At 41.9% G+C, this 13,454-nt stretch overlaps 2 protein-coding genes across 2 annotated transcripts in view; both read left to right on the forward strand.

Moving 5' to 3' along the window:
- Nucleotides 1-1,727, forward strand: part of mybpc1 (myosin binding protein C1) — a 33,155-nt gene extending 31,428 nt beyond the window's left edge. Inside the window, exon 34 of the mRNA XM_077006795.1 lies at nucleotides 970-1,727. Coding sequence (XP_076862910.1) covers nucleotides 970-1,079 — 110 coding nt within the window. The 3' untranslated portion in view covers nucleotides 1,080-1,727. The remainder of the gene's footprint in view (nucleotides 1-969) is intronic.
- A 406-nt stretch (nucleotides 1,728-2,133) lies between these two features.
- chpt1 (choline phosphotransferase 1) lies at nucleotides 2,134-12,118 on the forward strand. The gene is made up of 8 exons (XM_077006794.1): nucleotides 2,134-2,605; nucleotides 6,154-6,301; nucleotides 7,079-7,220; nucleotides 8,006-8,090; nucleotides 8,529-8,660; nucleotides 8,944-9,102; nucleotides 9,762-9,887; nucleotides 10,899-12,118. The coding sequence occupies exons 1-8, from the start codon at nucleotides 2,366-2,368 to the stop codon at nucleotides 11,013-11,015; spliced, it is 1,149 nt and encodes a 382-aa protein (XP_076862909.1). The 5' UTR covers nucleotides 2,134-2,365; the 3' UTR covers nucleotides 11,016-12,118.
- Nucleotides 12,119-13,454: the final 1,336 nt, after the last annotated feature.

Raw genomic sequence — 13,454 nt, forward strand, 5'->3', positions numbered from 1 at the left:
ATGACTTTGAAGCCTAACATGTCGTTAGTGACCTTTGAATGTTGTGTTAGGATCTCTTCCTGTTCGTCTCTGTTGAGTGTATTTGTGGGTTCTGTGCGAGTCAATCAGTGTACTCTAAAATGTTCGGGTGTGCCTCCCCTGCATGTTCACGTAGCAACGCTCGGACAGGTGTAGGTTGCCATGAGTCTGAAGACTCTGTCGCTAACCAACTGGAAACCGTGGTACATCCTCGTTAGTGTCTCTGGGGACCGTGCTGTCTGTGTGATTCCTGTTTCCATAGTAACTGTGCCTTCTGCCTTGGGTAACATGTCCCACACAGTGGGTGGATAACCTCCTCCCGGCAAGACTCTTTAGAGAGTCAGGACTGTCACCAAGAGATCAGACATCTCTTTTGGGATTTTTTTTTTTTTGCCATTTGTTATTAAATGCAAGCTGATAGCGTGGAATGGTATTTAAGCCAAGATTCTCAGAGTTGAAGGTTAGCTGAGGAGAGGATGTTTAACAATGTTCTGGGCAGCTTGAGCCTTTGCAACAAACACAGGTGACTGAATGGCAAAATATGCCAGTCTCGTCTACACTAAACCGAAACACTTCCATGAATGTTGAGCTTTGCTGACGAATGTGCAGGTGTGAGCTGATGTGATAGTGTGACAGTAGATGTGACAGAACTCATGATTTCAGTGCTTGCACAGTCCTCTACTGATGTCTCTCTGTCCCCATCCTGCATCTTCCTCTGTCTATTTCTCTCTCTCTCTCTCTCTTTTATGAAGCAACTTCTCTTCTCTCTGTCTATCATTCATTCTTTCACAAACTTGTGATTTTACATTTTGGACACTGACTGTCTGGCCTGCCAAACACTGCTAAGTGTATTTTCTCTGTCCCAGTCTCTCTTTTCTTCTTACTTTCTTTCCATCCTTTCCTCATGTACCTGGTGATTCCTCCTGTTGACTCTCTTCATCTCTCCCTTAGGTGGCTTTACTTTCTTTGAGCTGATGAAGCGTGGAGTTCCCATGCATCTTATTGAAAAGTACACAAAGGAAACCAAGCCCTCAGAGTCTGAGAAGAACGGCTCTGACTGACGGCCGATTGACCCAGAGCTTCTCCACTGATCACTGTTGCTAAGCCCTATCAGTGACCGTAGCCGCCCATTCTTTAACAATGGCATGCCGCGTTTCTCATTGCGGACCTGTAGTTCCCATTGCAAAACACAGCCAGTTATACCCATCAGTCGAGCTGACGTAAAACACTGCTTTTCCCAAACCCCACTGAAGCTCAGATGCATGTCTTCAGTTGAATTGGACAGTAGCTTTAAAATGTGTAAGACATTGTAGCATAGAAGATAATTAAGACATTCATTGACAAATATGGTGTGGTGTTCAAACTTTCGTTTTGTTCCAAGTTCAGGAGTTATGCCTACAGGTTGCCACATGACTGAATATCTAGTTTGATGGATGAAAGGGATTTTGTTGCTGTTGTTGTTTTATTGATATTTTTTGCTGTTTTATGTTTGTTTTTCCCTTCGTCCTCTAGTAAATTGCTGCAAATGTAATGAAATAATTATCTGTGCAATGTAATAACAGCATAAATTTAAAGTCTGATGGTCAACACATCTCATCAGCCTGTATTTTTAACTAAAGTTGTGCAGAAGATGAAAATATTTGTCTATGTCAAAGAACAATTTTCTTTTAGTGTGGAAAAGTTGAATAAACATCAAAGTATGACATCTACATGTTCGTATTCTTTTTTTTTAAGTATAAATCCACTTCTTGTGTTTGTTAAGGTGTGCAGTAAAAGTCAGTGTGTGACCTTGTTTCAAATCTCTCTCCGTGTAATTTAGCCAGACAACATTCACACCAACAGAAAATGACATCTGAAACAGAAACACGGGTCTAAGTGAGGGGCTTCACGCCAAGATGAGGGAACAGATATAAATATTTACAAACCATTAATGGTTAATATAGTTCAGAACACGCCTATTTGTTCCCAAAAATATACTATATACGTGCTTAAATGATGTACACTGGCCTATACATTTTCATATAAAATCAATGTGCCTTTCAAAGTTGGGAAGGTGGCATCACCTCACACCTCTGGACTGCTGGTCATGTAACGGCATTGCACTGTGTTTAAACTTGCCGCCATGTTGCCTTCCGGCCCGCAGCTTCCTGCTCACTCCGGTCTACGACGGGTCTGGAGTAGCGGGAGGAGGACTGGCGTAAGTGTTGGTTCCGCTATTCAAAATGAATTTCTACACATAGCTAACCCTCACAACGCCTAGGTGGACTCTTCGAATCCGGACAGCTTTAACAGCGAGAACAGCCGGTATTTCGCTGGGGGTCCGTTCCCCGGCCCGACACCGACCACCATGCCGCTCTGCCTGCATTCACAGCCGCTCTCGGCTGCCCAGCTCCGGCGACTCGAAGAGCACAAGTACAGCGCCTCCGGGCGCTCTCTGCTTGAGCCACCGTGCCAGATATTTTGGAACTGGTTAGTAGAGAAGATCCCGACGTGGGTCGCCCCGAACACGTTAACCATCACTGGACTAATAGTGAATGTGTTCACAACTATCGTGCTGGTGTGTTACTGCCCCACGGGCACGGAGGAGGTGAGTCGGGCTTCGTTAAGGGTCGTTAAGCGCTGCGGGTTTGTGATCGCTCCTTTTTGTCTGTAAATCAAGTTAGGATACACGACTACGACAGCTTTGCGCTTTCAGCATCACCGAATGGCCGAAACGCAGACCAACCAGTAAGCCCATTAAGCGGTGACTGGTCTGTGTTTACGCTTCAGATGAACGTGGACACCGTTGTGCACTAAACCCAAACCAGCAGCTTTTAGGTTAAGGAAAAGTGTCTATGGACAGACCACCTAAAACGAAACACGAAAGTTAACACTGCTTAATAATGCTAAATAATCCACATACTGCTGTTTTCAGGTCGTCGCAAATCATTCATGATAAACAGACTTTTATCTGCCCTAAATTTATATAAGTTTTACCTTTGAACCCCTACACCAGCCTAGGTGGACATAACCCTTTGCTTCTTTCGAGATTATCATACTGTAGCCTACCATCAAAGTCCATATTCCACCATTGCATATGTATTGTTACATAGATCAGCAGGTTTCCTATCAGGAGTTAACTCACCTGTCACCTTACTGAAGCTATGGAAGATAAAGCATGACCTTTGCCCCCACTTGGCGAAAAACATGTTGAATAGACTACATGAATGTATAAATGGATAATAATCAGGTTATTGAGTGCTCAGGGTGAAATAAAAATATATTTAATAACTGCATAACAAGCATTATATTAAACAGATTTGTGGGAAAAAAATACACAGATTTGATGATTGCGGGATTGTTTTGTGTAGTGTCTTATAATCTCAGAAATGTAGCATTGTTCTATGCATTGTTTTGTTGTGGGAGTTAACCTTTGATTAGCGTGATAACACACCCTTCATTAAGTTCATACGTATTTCCTGCTTCTGGATATTTTATTTTTTATTTTTATTTTGGAGAGTAAAGTGAAAACGTTTGTCTAGTGAAAATGATTAGGGATCTAGCATTCAGTCTCTCTGGACATAAGACTCTTTCTCCCTCTCTCTCTTTTCAAATAATATTTGTTAGTTACGTTGTTACAGCAGACAGACAAACCTTTAAGGTAGAGCTGGGCGATATGGCCCTCCAAAAAAATCTTCGATTAATTTTTTTTAAATCCGATTTTCGATTTTAATAGATTTATTTTCCTCTACTAAAAAACTACAGATGATAAAGGAATGGTAAAAAAAAGTTTTAATTTATTTTTCACTTAAATTTCCCCTTTGAGGTTAAAGTGCAAGCAGAAACAAATTGTAAACAAGTGAGAACATTCAGTAACTTTTAGAAGGTTTTCTCCAACATACTTTAAGCATTGACACAATGCAACCTCAAACTTAAAATAAATAAATAAAACACACCCTCAAAAAATAAATAGATATAAATAATTTGGTGCCCTTTAATAAAATGGAAAACAAATACAATTGAACAATTCTTGCATGTTGTACTGACAGTCACGCTGTCTACATTCTGATTAAGAACAGGGCTCCCCTCACTTTAGCCTAAATTCCAGCACTTTTCAAACCTGAAACACAATGTAACATTAAAATTCGTCAGGTAAATGTTCCTTCCACTGTTTCTTTATACTACCACAGTTTATACTTTATACTACAATAGTTGCCAGGTTCGCTTTTTCACGCCAAATTGGGCTTGTTTGGAAAATCCAGCCGCGGGTAAAAATTATGGGGTCGCGGGGTGCGGTTTTTTGGTCTACTTTTGAGTTGGGCTACCGCAGGAGTTACAAGTCAACACTAATAATGGATCGCGATATAATACTTAATTTGTCTCCATTTTACACACTCGCGAGGTGCCCGGAGCCGCGCGCTACGGTCACTCGCGAAAGTATAATCCATTGAAGCGGGTTCGGTGACCGAGGCAGAAACTGCTTAATCCAAAATATCCCGCGGAGGGAAACTTTATTGACAGCGCAACTGAATAGCACTCTTCGCTCTCTCCCTCTATCGGTTTCAAACACCTTACAGCGAGGACTTGTTTGGTCTACATCTGACGCCGCAAAACCGAACCAACTCCAGATCACGGAGCTAGTTGCTCTTTTCTTGGACACAAGTTCCGCCGTCATGTTTGTGTGTGTGTGTTTTGAGGGTGGATGGGTGGGAGGTGCTAAACTCACTGAACTACGGGAGCCCACAGTGCAGCGTCGGTGGTGAAAATTAAATCTCAGAAAATCGATTTTCTTAAAAACACATCGTCCTTAACTGTAAATTCGAATTAATAGATAATATCGATTAATCGCCCAGCTCTACTTTAAGGAAATGTAATCTGACCATCTGGGAGGGGCATCAGATAATATCAACATTATATGTGTACAACAAGAGCAGTCATGCGAGTTGTGTGTGTGTGCCTGTATCTGGCTGGAACTGACCCTTGAGCAGCTTGAGAGTGGAGAATCTCCACTGAAGGACCTGGTGAACACATACCAATGTAACACATGGCCCTCCTGCTAAAAGAAAGCCCATTCAGCAGTGGTCCTCTGGTCAGAATGTGGTTCACACACTGCGTATGGCAACAGGTGGGCTGTAGTCAGTAATTGTTCACTTTTAAAGTGCATATAAGATAGCAGCTATCTTACATGTGACCAATGAAAAAATCAAGGTAATAGTTACAAATAAAACCAGTACATTGTATTGTTTTATCTAAGAATTCTTTTAATCTTCCTATTTATGAAAGCTGCCTTAAACACAATATCACAATCACTGTTATTATACAAAAAGAACAAAAGTTAAGAGAAAAGAAAACAGATCAGAAGTAGCTTTTTTGCCTCATGAACTCTGATAATACAGTCCAAGCCACAGAACAACTGACATGTAAACCTACCCACACCCATAACAATAGTTGTAGTCAACATTGTTATCCAACAGAATCATTCCATTACTCCTCATACTTCACCAAATGCATTCATGTAGTCTAATAAGACTCCTTTCTCATCTCTTCATTCCTCTTATTCTCTTTCACTTGATTTCTTGATGATCCTTCTCTTCTCTCACACGCACATTCACCACATGCTAACAATAACCCCTGCAAGCTTAATCACCAATCGCCAGTGGCAAACTCCAGTGAATGGGTTCTGGAAGTGTCCATTTGCCACTGTTGTTATTGTGACATGATAAAAGCCCCTGTGGCGGGTCCCTAGAGAGACTGCACTCTTTGCCCGCTGCATGTTTGATTTGGCTAGGCAGCAGCAACATGGACAGGTAAACAAATCCGCTGTTCATGAATCTGTTTTGTGTTGACGTTGTGCCAGATGATGTTGTGTTCTTCACCGCTCTGGTGGCCCACTGTCTTCTCTGAGTCTGAGTTCCCTGTGTGGACTCACCTCAGCACTGCATTCTCTGCTCTCATTCAGCTTTCTGGTGTTTTCTACTTATAAGGCCTGTCGTGAGCTGCATCACGTGTATGTCTGATCATTTTTCTTCATTAGTAGGTTCCGTTTAAAATTACTTTTCCCAGTTCACTTTTTGACTGTGATCACTCTTTCCGCCTCTTTTATCGGTAAGGTGATCTCTTTTCGTCTCCCTCTCATTCACTCTCTCTGTTGCCTAGGCTCCAGCATGGGCCTTCATTCTCAGTGCCATAGGTCTCTTTATCTACCAATCACTGGATGCCATTGATGGGAAACAGGCCAGGCGGACCAATAGCAGCTCAGCTCTGGGGGAACTCTTCGACCATGGCTGCGATGCGGTTTCTACAGGTAGAACGCTTTTCAGCATTGAAATGTCTCACTTTCTTTCTTCCTCTCTCACGTCCTTCACACATAATTCATTAATTTTATTACACAGGGTACATGGTGATATTGTTGCAAACGCAAATAGTAGGAAATGATGTATGAAACATTCTATATGAAACAAGTTTGATTCACTTAGCACAGTAATGATAGTTTTATTTGGCTATACAAACTACACTACCAGCCTGAGTAGTGGGGTGCCTTGGAATTACTTTAGATGTAATGTTACATCAGGAAAAAACTAACAGCAGTGATGTAAGTCATACGAGGCTATGGCATGACGAACAATAGTTTTTAAGCAATTTTAAACACTTTCAAAAGGCTTGAAAATAGAATAGCTTCAAAGTGCAGCTCCAAAAAAGATTGTAGTGATTATGGAAGAACAAAAGTCAGTGGGATTAGAATGATTATGGGATGGCTGGCATTTAGATGGCAGATGCAGGTGTGTCACTGTCTAGTGGTTGACTGTCAATGCAGCTTTTCTACCCGGAACAGCTAAACGGACTTTGCAAAGACTAGAAATGATTGTCAGTTCCATCATATAATTTGTCAGTTGCAAATACATATCTGTCTAAGCACACGTTCGGCATCTGTTGCTTTGTAGGATAGACTCTCAGTGTTCTTGACCCCTGAACTTTCAAGTTAGGCTCTCAGTGTAATGGAGCCTTGAACTTGTAGGTTTGGCTCTCGGTGTACTTGACCCCTGACCTTTCCTGTTGCCCTATCCTTTTCCTCTTGGATCAGTGTTTGTTGCCGTGGGAACATGCATATGCGCCGGTATGGGCTCGTACCCAAACTGGATGTTCTTCTGTGGGTTCGTGGGCATGGTCATGTTCTTCTGTGCACACTGGCAGACGTACGTTTCTGGAACCCTCCGCTTCGGCATGTGAGTAACGGAGTTCATAAGTCTTCTGTGTTTACTATCGTATGTTATGTTTACTGTGTTTTATTATGACTAACCACACTTATCACCCACTTCATTTAAAACACTTACCTTGCACCTACACCCACTGACCATTTTAATAGAAATGCCGTGCCGATGATTTTTTTTTCTCATGTTTGTTCACGTGAAGATCTACGTAGCTGTTTCGGTTGATTTGAGGTTGGTCTGAGTAGTCAGCAGGCAGCCACTTTGCACGTCTCTGAGTTAGACATTTCACCCTTCACTGTGTAGACTTTTCTAGCCTCCTTTGGGTTTAAGTATTTCTTAGAAGTGATGCTACAATAATGGAAGCTGTTTCCAATCTGTCCTTGTGGAGAGATGTTTTGACTATTATTATCTAGTACAAAGCACATGGTGTCCTGATAAGTCAGTGGAGCCCAGCAATAGGAAAGTAAGTGTTGCTTCAGAGAATAACAGTACACAGGGAAAATCTTATAAAATGAAGTATAACCCAGCAATGCTTTAGCCATCTGTTGGCATACAGAGATTGGCAGCTGGCCTGTACCCCTTCCATCAGAGATCAGGTTCCTACAGTCAGGAACTGACCATTAATTAAACGTTGTCCAGGACCAACTGTGAATGGTAACAGATGGTCTGTAATCTCCAACTTCACAATGACCAGGTATCAGTACAGTGGGTAGGGAGCGTACACCCAAGGCTGGCACATGGTTGTAAAAAAGTCGAATTTGGTTTTTTTTTTATTAAACTATGTTTTGTTGTTTGCTTAGCGTGGATGTGACAGAGGTCCAGATCTCCATCATTATCATGTATTTGATGTCAGCGTTTGGGGGAGTTAGCCTTTGGGAGACTACGGTATGACTACACACACACACAAACACACACACACACACACACACACACACACACATCCACAATTTACAGAAGGTTTACAATACCTTTAGCACACTCATAGCCCTTGGGGGTTGTCAGAAAGCAAGCGTTAGTCAATCATTAACCGCATCACTCTTACTTTGGACATGATGCAAAGATGGTGGACATTTCAGCGGTGCATTTAGGTCTATCCTCAGATATCATGTCCCCCGAGCGGTCTCACCACATAGGTTAAGTAGAACCTCTCTCTCACCTTCACTCTGTGGCTCCTCGGACACTTGACAAGCTGACTCCGCCAAGGGAAACGCGGCCAGGAGTTGTTACCTCATGGCTTTAGACGCCTGAAAGAGGACACAGAGACACGAGCGGCCATTTCACTCAGGGACCGAATGGCAGCACTGCTTTGTCATTTTGCCCTAGTTGCCCGTGATTGGAGTCAAGCTGAAGACCTTGCCGGTCCTGGGCATCATCGGCGGCTTCCTGCTGTCCATGTTCAACTACTTCTCCATTATCCTGAGTGGAGGTGTGGGCAAGAATGGCTCCACTGTGGCTGTAAGCACTTTTGGGTGTTCCTTCTCACTCCTTCTTCACTGTTTAAAAAGTCCACCATGGTAGCCAATCAGCTTTTACCAACTAAAACTTTTTTTGTTTTTGGTGCTGCTCCTGTGATGAACATGTTTATTATACCCTGAGTAATTCTTCCTGTGTGTTGGGATGGTCTTATGCTTATGTGGAGGTGTGCAGGATCGCGAGCACCGGCCCCTCCACTGACAGCAGCAGAGAGTTTTATAACTGCAATGCGCAGATGTCAGCTGTCCTCTCTTGTGTCCTGTAGGACACCAGTGTGCTGTCTCCTGGCCTGCACATCAGTCTCATCCTTGGCCTGGCCTTCATCATCTTTAAGAAGTCCTCCAGCCGACTGTTTGAGCAGCACCCCTGTCTCTATATTCTCGCCTTCGGCATGGTCATCGCCAAGATCTCCAACAAGCTGGTGGTGAGTTCACTGAGGTTCCTCCTTGTTGAGCCCAGGAGTAAAACGTTGCCAGGTTTTATGTTGTGGCGCTTAAGATGGCAAACATCCACTTGAAATCAAAAACTGATTTAACTCCATAGTTATGAATGAGTGTATGTGGGCACTTAAGGGATGCTTGTCTTTCAACTGGGAGCGTTCCCTCTGAATGCTGGTTTCCCCGACCCATTCAGTTTGGTTCAGTTTTATGCATACTGTACTTTTAATTGTAGACTTTACCTTATAGCTGCTTTGATGGAGTTAACTTTACGTCAGTTTTTCATGGGTGACTGTGGCAAAAATTCCCTGCGGTACCAGCAGCTCTAAGATGAGCCAAGCCAAAACAACTGAAAACATCACAATTACTGAGGCAGTAATTGTTTCCTAACTCAACCCTGGGGACCAATCATATTGTAAACATGTTTGCTCCCAGCACGCCCAAGCTGAGCCATGAAGGCAAGATACCTGAGAACTGGGAGAGGAGAACTGTGGGCCGTCTGGTGGGACTGGGAAACACTGCTCTGAACTGGGAGAGGAGAACTGTGGGCCGTCTGGTGGGACTGGGAAACACTGCTCTGAACTGGGAGAGGAGAGCACTGGCCTTTGTGGTTTCACTACCTGACACCTCTGTATGTCCTCTGCAGGTGGCACATATGACAAGGAGTGAGCTCCACCTCCATGACACAGCCTTCATTGGCCCTGGGCTCCTTTTCCTCAACCAGTACTTCAACAGCTTTGTCGATGAATATATTGTCCTCTGGATCGCTTTGGTGAGTGTCTGCTCTTGGTGTGGGTTTATCTCAGCTGTGTGCATTCTCTGCAGTGTGGAGACATTGCTTTCAAGAATCACATCCTCAAAAGATGCCAGTTGTGCAGTTGAGTCATTTTGAAGAAAGCGTTATTTGTCTAAAGTGTCATTTGGTATTTTGGAAAATCACCAGACTGAGGTGCTCTTCATCAGCTGTAGGCCTTCCAACAAATAAAAGGTGCCATGGCATTCAATAACTCAGTATTTTAAAATCTTTCTCTGATGTGTGATCTTTATCAGATATGTGACTTTGGACAGGGCAAATAAATGGTGTTTTACATGTCTGTTCACAACCCTTCAATTAAAGTTGAAACTGTCCCTCTTTTCAATGCTGTATTATGACCCCGTCTTGCTTAAGCAGGAATTACATTTGAAGGAGGTGACATCATAGTCTGAGGTTCATGGTATATCAGGTCCATCTACTCAATGAACTCCTTATTCAAAAACACCAATTAGTTCTCCGTTCTATGGCACGTTTAATTAACAAGAATGCATGGCAGTATTGTTACAGATATGGCAAAAAACAACTGCTAAAAACAGAATTACCATTAATATATATGTAGCTTGCAGGACTTTGAAGATAAAAATAATACATCACGTAATGTTAGGTTATATGAGGATTGTAATAATACTTCCAATATGCTAGAATTAACATTACAATTGACCAGTTATCCCATCAGCCATTAATAGCATGTTAACACCTTCAGCCAAGACGTCCTTGGCTTGACCTCTGTGGGCATGTTGTACTGGTCAAATGTCAGACACTGAGACATTGTTGCAATTGCATTTGATTACCTTATTTCAGTCCATTCTCAATTGCTTGGTTATGTGATATCAACTCAAACCATCTTCAGATTTACATGTTACTGTGCATCACACATCTGCACACAGCTAGCTGCAGTTCCGATTTTAAGTGAACAGTTTGTTTTCTTAGAGAATTCAGCCTTGACCTGTGTATGTGTTTGGTATACAGATCCTGTCCCTGTTGGACTTGGTGCGATACTGCACTGGTGTATGTCTACAGATCGCCGCCCATCTGAAGATCCAGGTCTTCAGTATCACCCAGCAGGGCAACAGCCATAAAGACTGACAATTTGCCCGGCGGGAGGAGGAGGCGGGGCTAGTTGAAGATACTGCCCCACTTCTTGAACCAGAGCAGGAGAATCAAAACCACAGCAGCCTTGACAGTGTGAGAACCGTTGTCTAACACACCTGAACTGAATCCATTACCCTCTTCCAGTTTTGCATGGATAACGTTTTGCTAAACTTCCTGAGTCGATCACAAAACTAAACGCTGGATCCCGTTTACACCTGGTCTTTTCATACGTCTTGAGTATCAGAATCGCATAAAACTGCAGGTGTAAATGCATCCAAGACACTTTTAAAACAAGACATATCTGATCACTCAAACCTGAATGAGGTGCATTTCAGATAGATGTTAAACAGTATAAATGCATCTGTATAAAATGGGTCTTAGACATATAACTGGATAAAATAAAATATCAGATTTTTAAATAGACCGTTTTCCCCATTAAGAAGAATGTACAGATTGATATCTTTAAAGATTCAGACATAACATAACAGTAATAACCTCTTTGTTGTCATGACAGGTTATTCAGCTGTAAATATGTGAAATTTTGTCTAATATCAATAATTTATTGACCAGTTGTAGCAATGAAATCCAACATTTTAAAAGTATTTCTGAGCCCCCAAAACATGTTTTACAAACTAAAAGCTACTCCTGCATGGTGGATTGATTCCATGCAGTGGTGGTAAACTGCCTGCCATTGGTGGCACTCCGTTTCATACATTTTGCGATGTTTCTGTCCCAATATTCTGTGTTGTTTTAATGCCGCGTTTCTGTTTATTTTATACCAAGAGAAGGATCTTCTGACATTCCATAAGAGAGAGGCTGCCCATTTTCTAATCCATATCCTAAACCACACACACCCCAAAAGGCAACAATAGCTTGGTTAAAATTATTATGTGATTGTCCAGTGATTTTAGCATTTGTACTTATTTATTGTAACAATTTGACTGGATTAGGTGTGAAGTCAGGTCTTGGACTTAAGAGACCTGTCTAGTTGTAATTGTCAAGGACTGATGGTACTGGGACGAGGAACGAGTTTGTGCTAAAAAAAAAAAAAAAAAACAGGCTGGACTCTTAGAGAAATCCATCTCACCTCTAGCAAATGGAATGTTTTCATTTCCTGTTTGTATCTCCAATTCATTGCACCTTGGACTGAGCACAGAAGAGCAGAGTTCTCAACGTTGCGGGTCGAGCGTGATGAACTTTGAAGGTGTTCTTGTGCCTGTTTTAGGACACTCTGACTCTCCCAACACTGCCTGCTTTGAATATCTCCTCCCAAAGGGCTATTGATCTAAATAAATTTTATGTAATTTGTGTAATTCAGTTTTTGGTTGTGTAACACTGTTCTTCTTCTGTCAATCAGCATCTTCTCACAGTGGTGTGGTGTGTCTTCTCGCACTGGCCACTTTGGGCTTTTGGGGGCGTGAACTTCCTCTGCTCTTTGCCATGCTCCCTGCCATACTGTTTCATAATGTGTCCTTTTATGATAATGATCTTTTCATCATAAGGGAGCAAAAATGAAATCCACAGTTCAAATTCCCACGCTTAACTGCGGGTAGCATGCTCTGACTGTACTCTGCTACCTACTGTGGGAGCTGAAGAGATATTTCAGATACTAGGCTGTGTAATACAAATCAATATGAAGATCACAAAAGATATGCCAAAATATGTTTACAACCATTCTTGCTTTTCAAAATCAGGTTTTGAAGATTGCCCGTGAAAGAGCAACCGGATAAACATATTCTTAAATTTGCCAATTTTGTTGCAAATTCCATATGCCTTTCAAAAGTAGATGTTACATATTGTACTAGGCTTGGACAGTATTTTTCCATACCTTCCTGACATTTCACCAGGATATGTTTTTAAAAACCGTAAAAGCAGAGTTGCTGGTCACAGTGACTCCAGCTGGATTATATTTCATATATTTAATGCGCATTTACTCCAAAGGACGCATATATGACTATGAGCACGTTAGATACACCACCATAAACCACCATAAACTCTGATTACCCCAACACATGCATTTCAAAGACGAGGCAACAGGTCTGGGGGACAAAATTAGTTACTGATGAATTATTGGCTACAATATACTATTAGGGCCTATATACTGTATTAAATATTGTTCAGAGAAACATGCTGTAAAGGTCCATTCAAACAACAGACTCCATGTAGCATTATCATTCACAAGTTGGCCATAAAGACGAACAATATGCAAAAACAGGAGGCTCAGAAAAGTCAATAAATGGAAGTATTTACGAGAGGATGTTGATGTGCCGGTCTCCTGTGTTCGTGCTGATTTTACTCAGGTTTATTTTACTAAGACTTTCATAATTATCAGTATAGAAGCGAGTGTAACACCATCTCCAAATATCATTTCTGTTTGATACGTTGCCTGCTGTAATAAATTACTTTTGTTTCATATTTTCAATCAACACTACT

This window comes from Brachyhypopomus gauderio, chromosome 5 (genome assembly GCF_052324685.1).
Source record: "Brachyhypopomus gauderio isolate BG-103 chromosome 5, BGAUD_0.2, whole genome shotgun sequence".
Taxonomy (NCBI): Eukaryota; Metazoa; Chordata; class Actinopteri; order Gymnotiformes; family Hypopomidae; genus Brachyhypopomus; species Brachyhypopomus gauderio.

What these genes read in the sequence shown, in the direction of transcription:
- chpt1 (XM_077006794.1), top strand. Translation starts at nt 2,366, where the DNA reads ATGCCGCTCTGCCTGCATTCACAGCCGCTCTCGGCTGCCCAGCTCCGG. An exon ending in AGAATGGCTCCACTGTGGCT is followed by an intron (nt 8,661 to 8,943) that starts GTAAGCACTTTT and finishes TGTGTCCTGTAG; the next exon opens with GACACCAGTGTGCTGTCTCC. An exon ending in TTGTCCTCTGGATCGCTTTG is followed by an intron (nt 9,888 to 10,898) that starts GTGAGTGTCTGC and finishes TTTGGTATACAG; the next exon opens with ATCCTGTCCCTGTTGGACTT.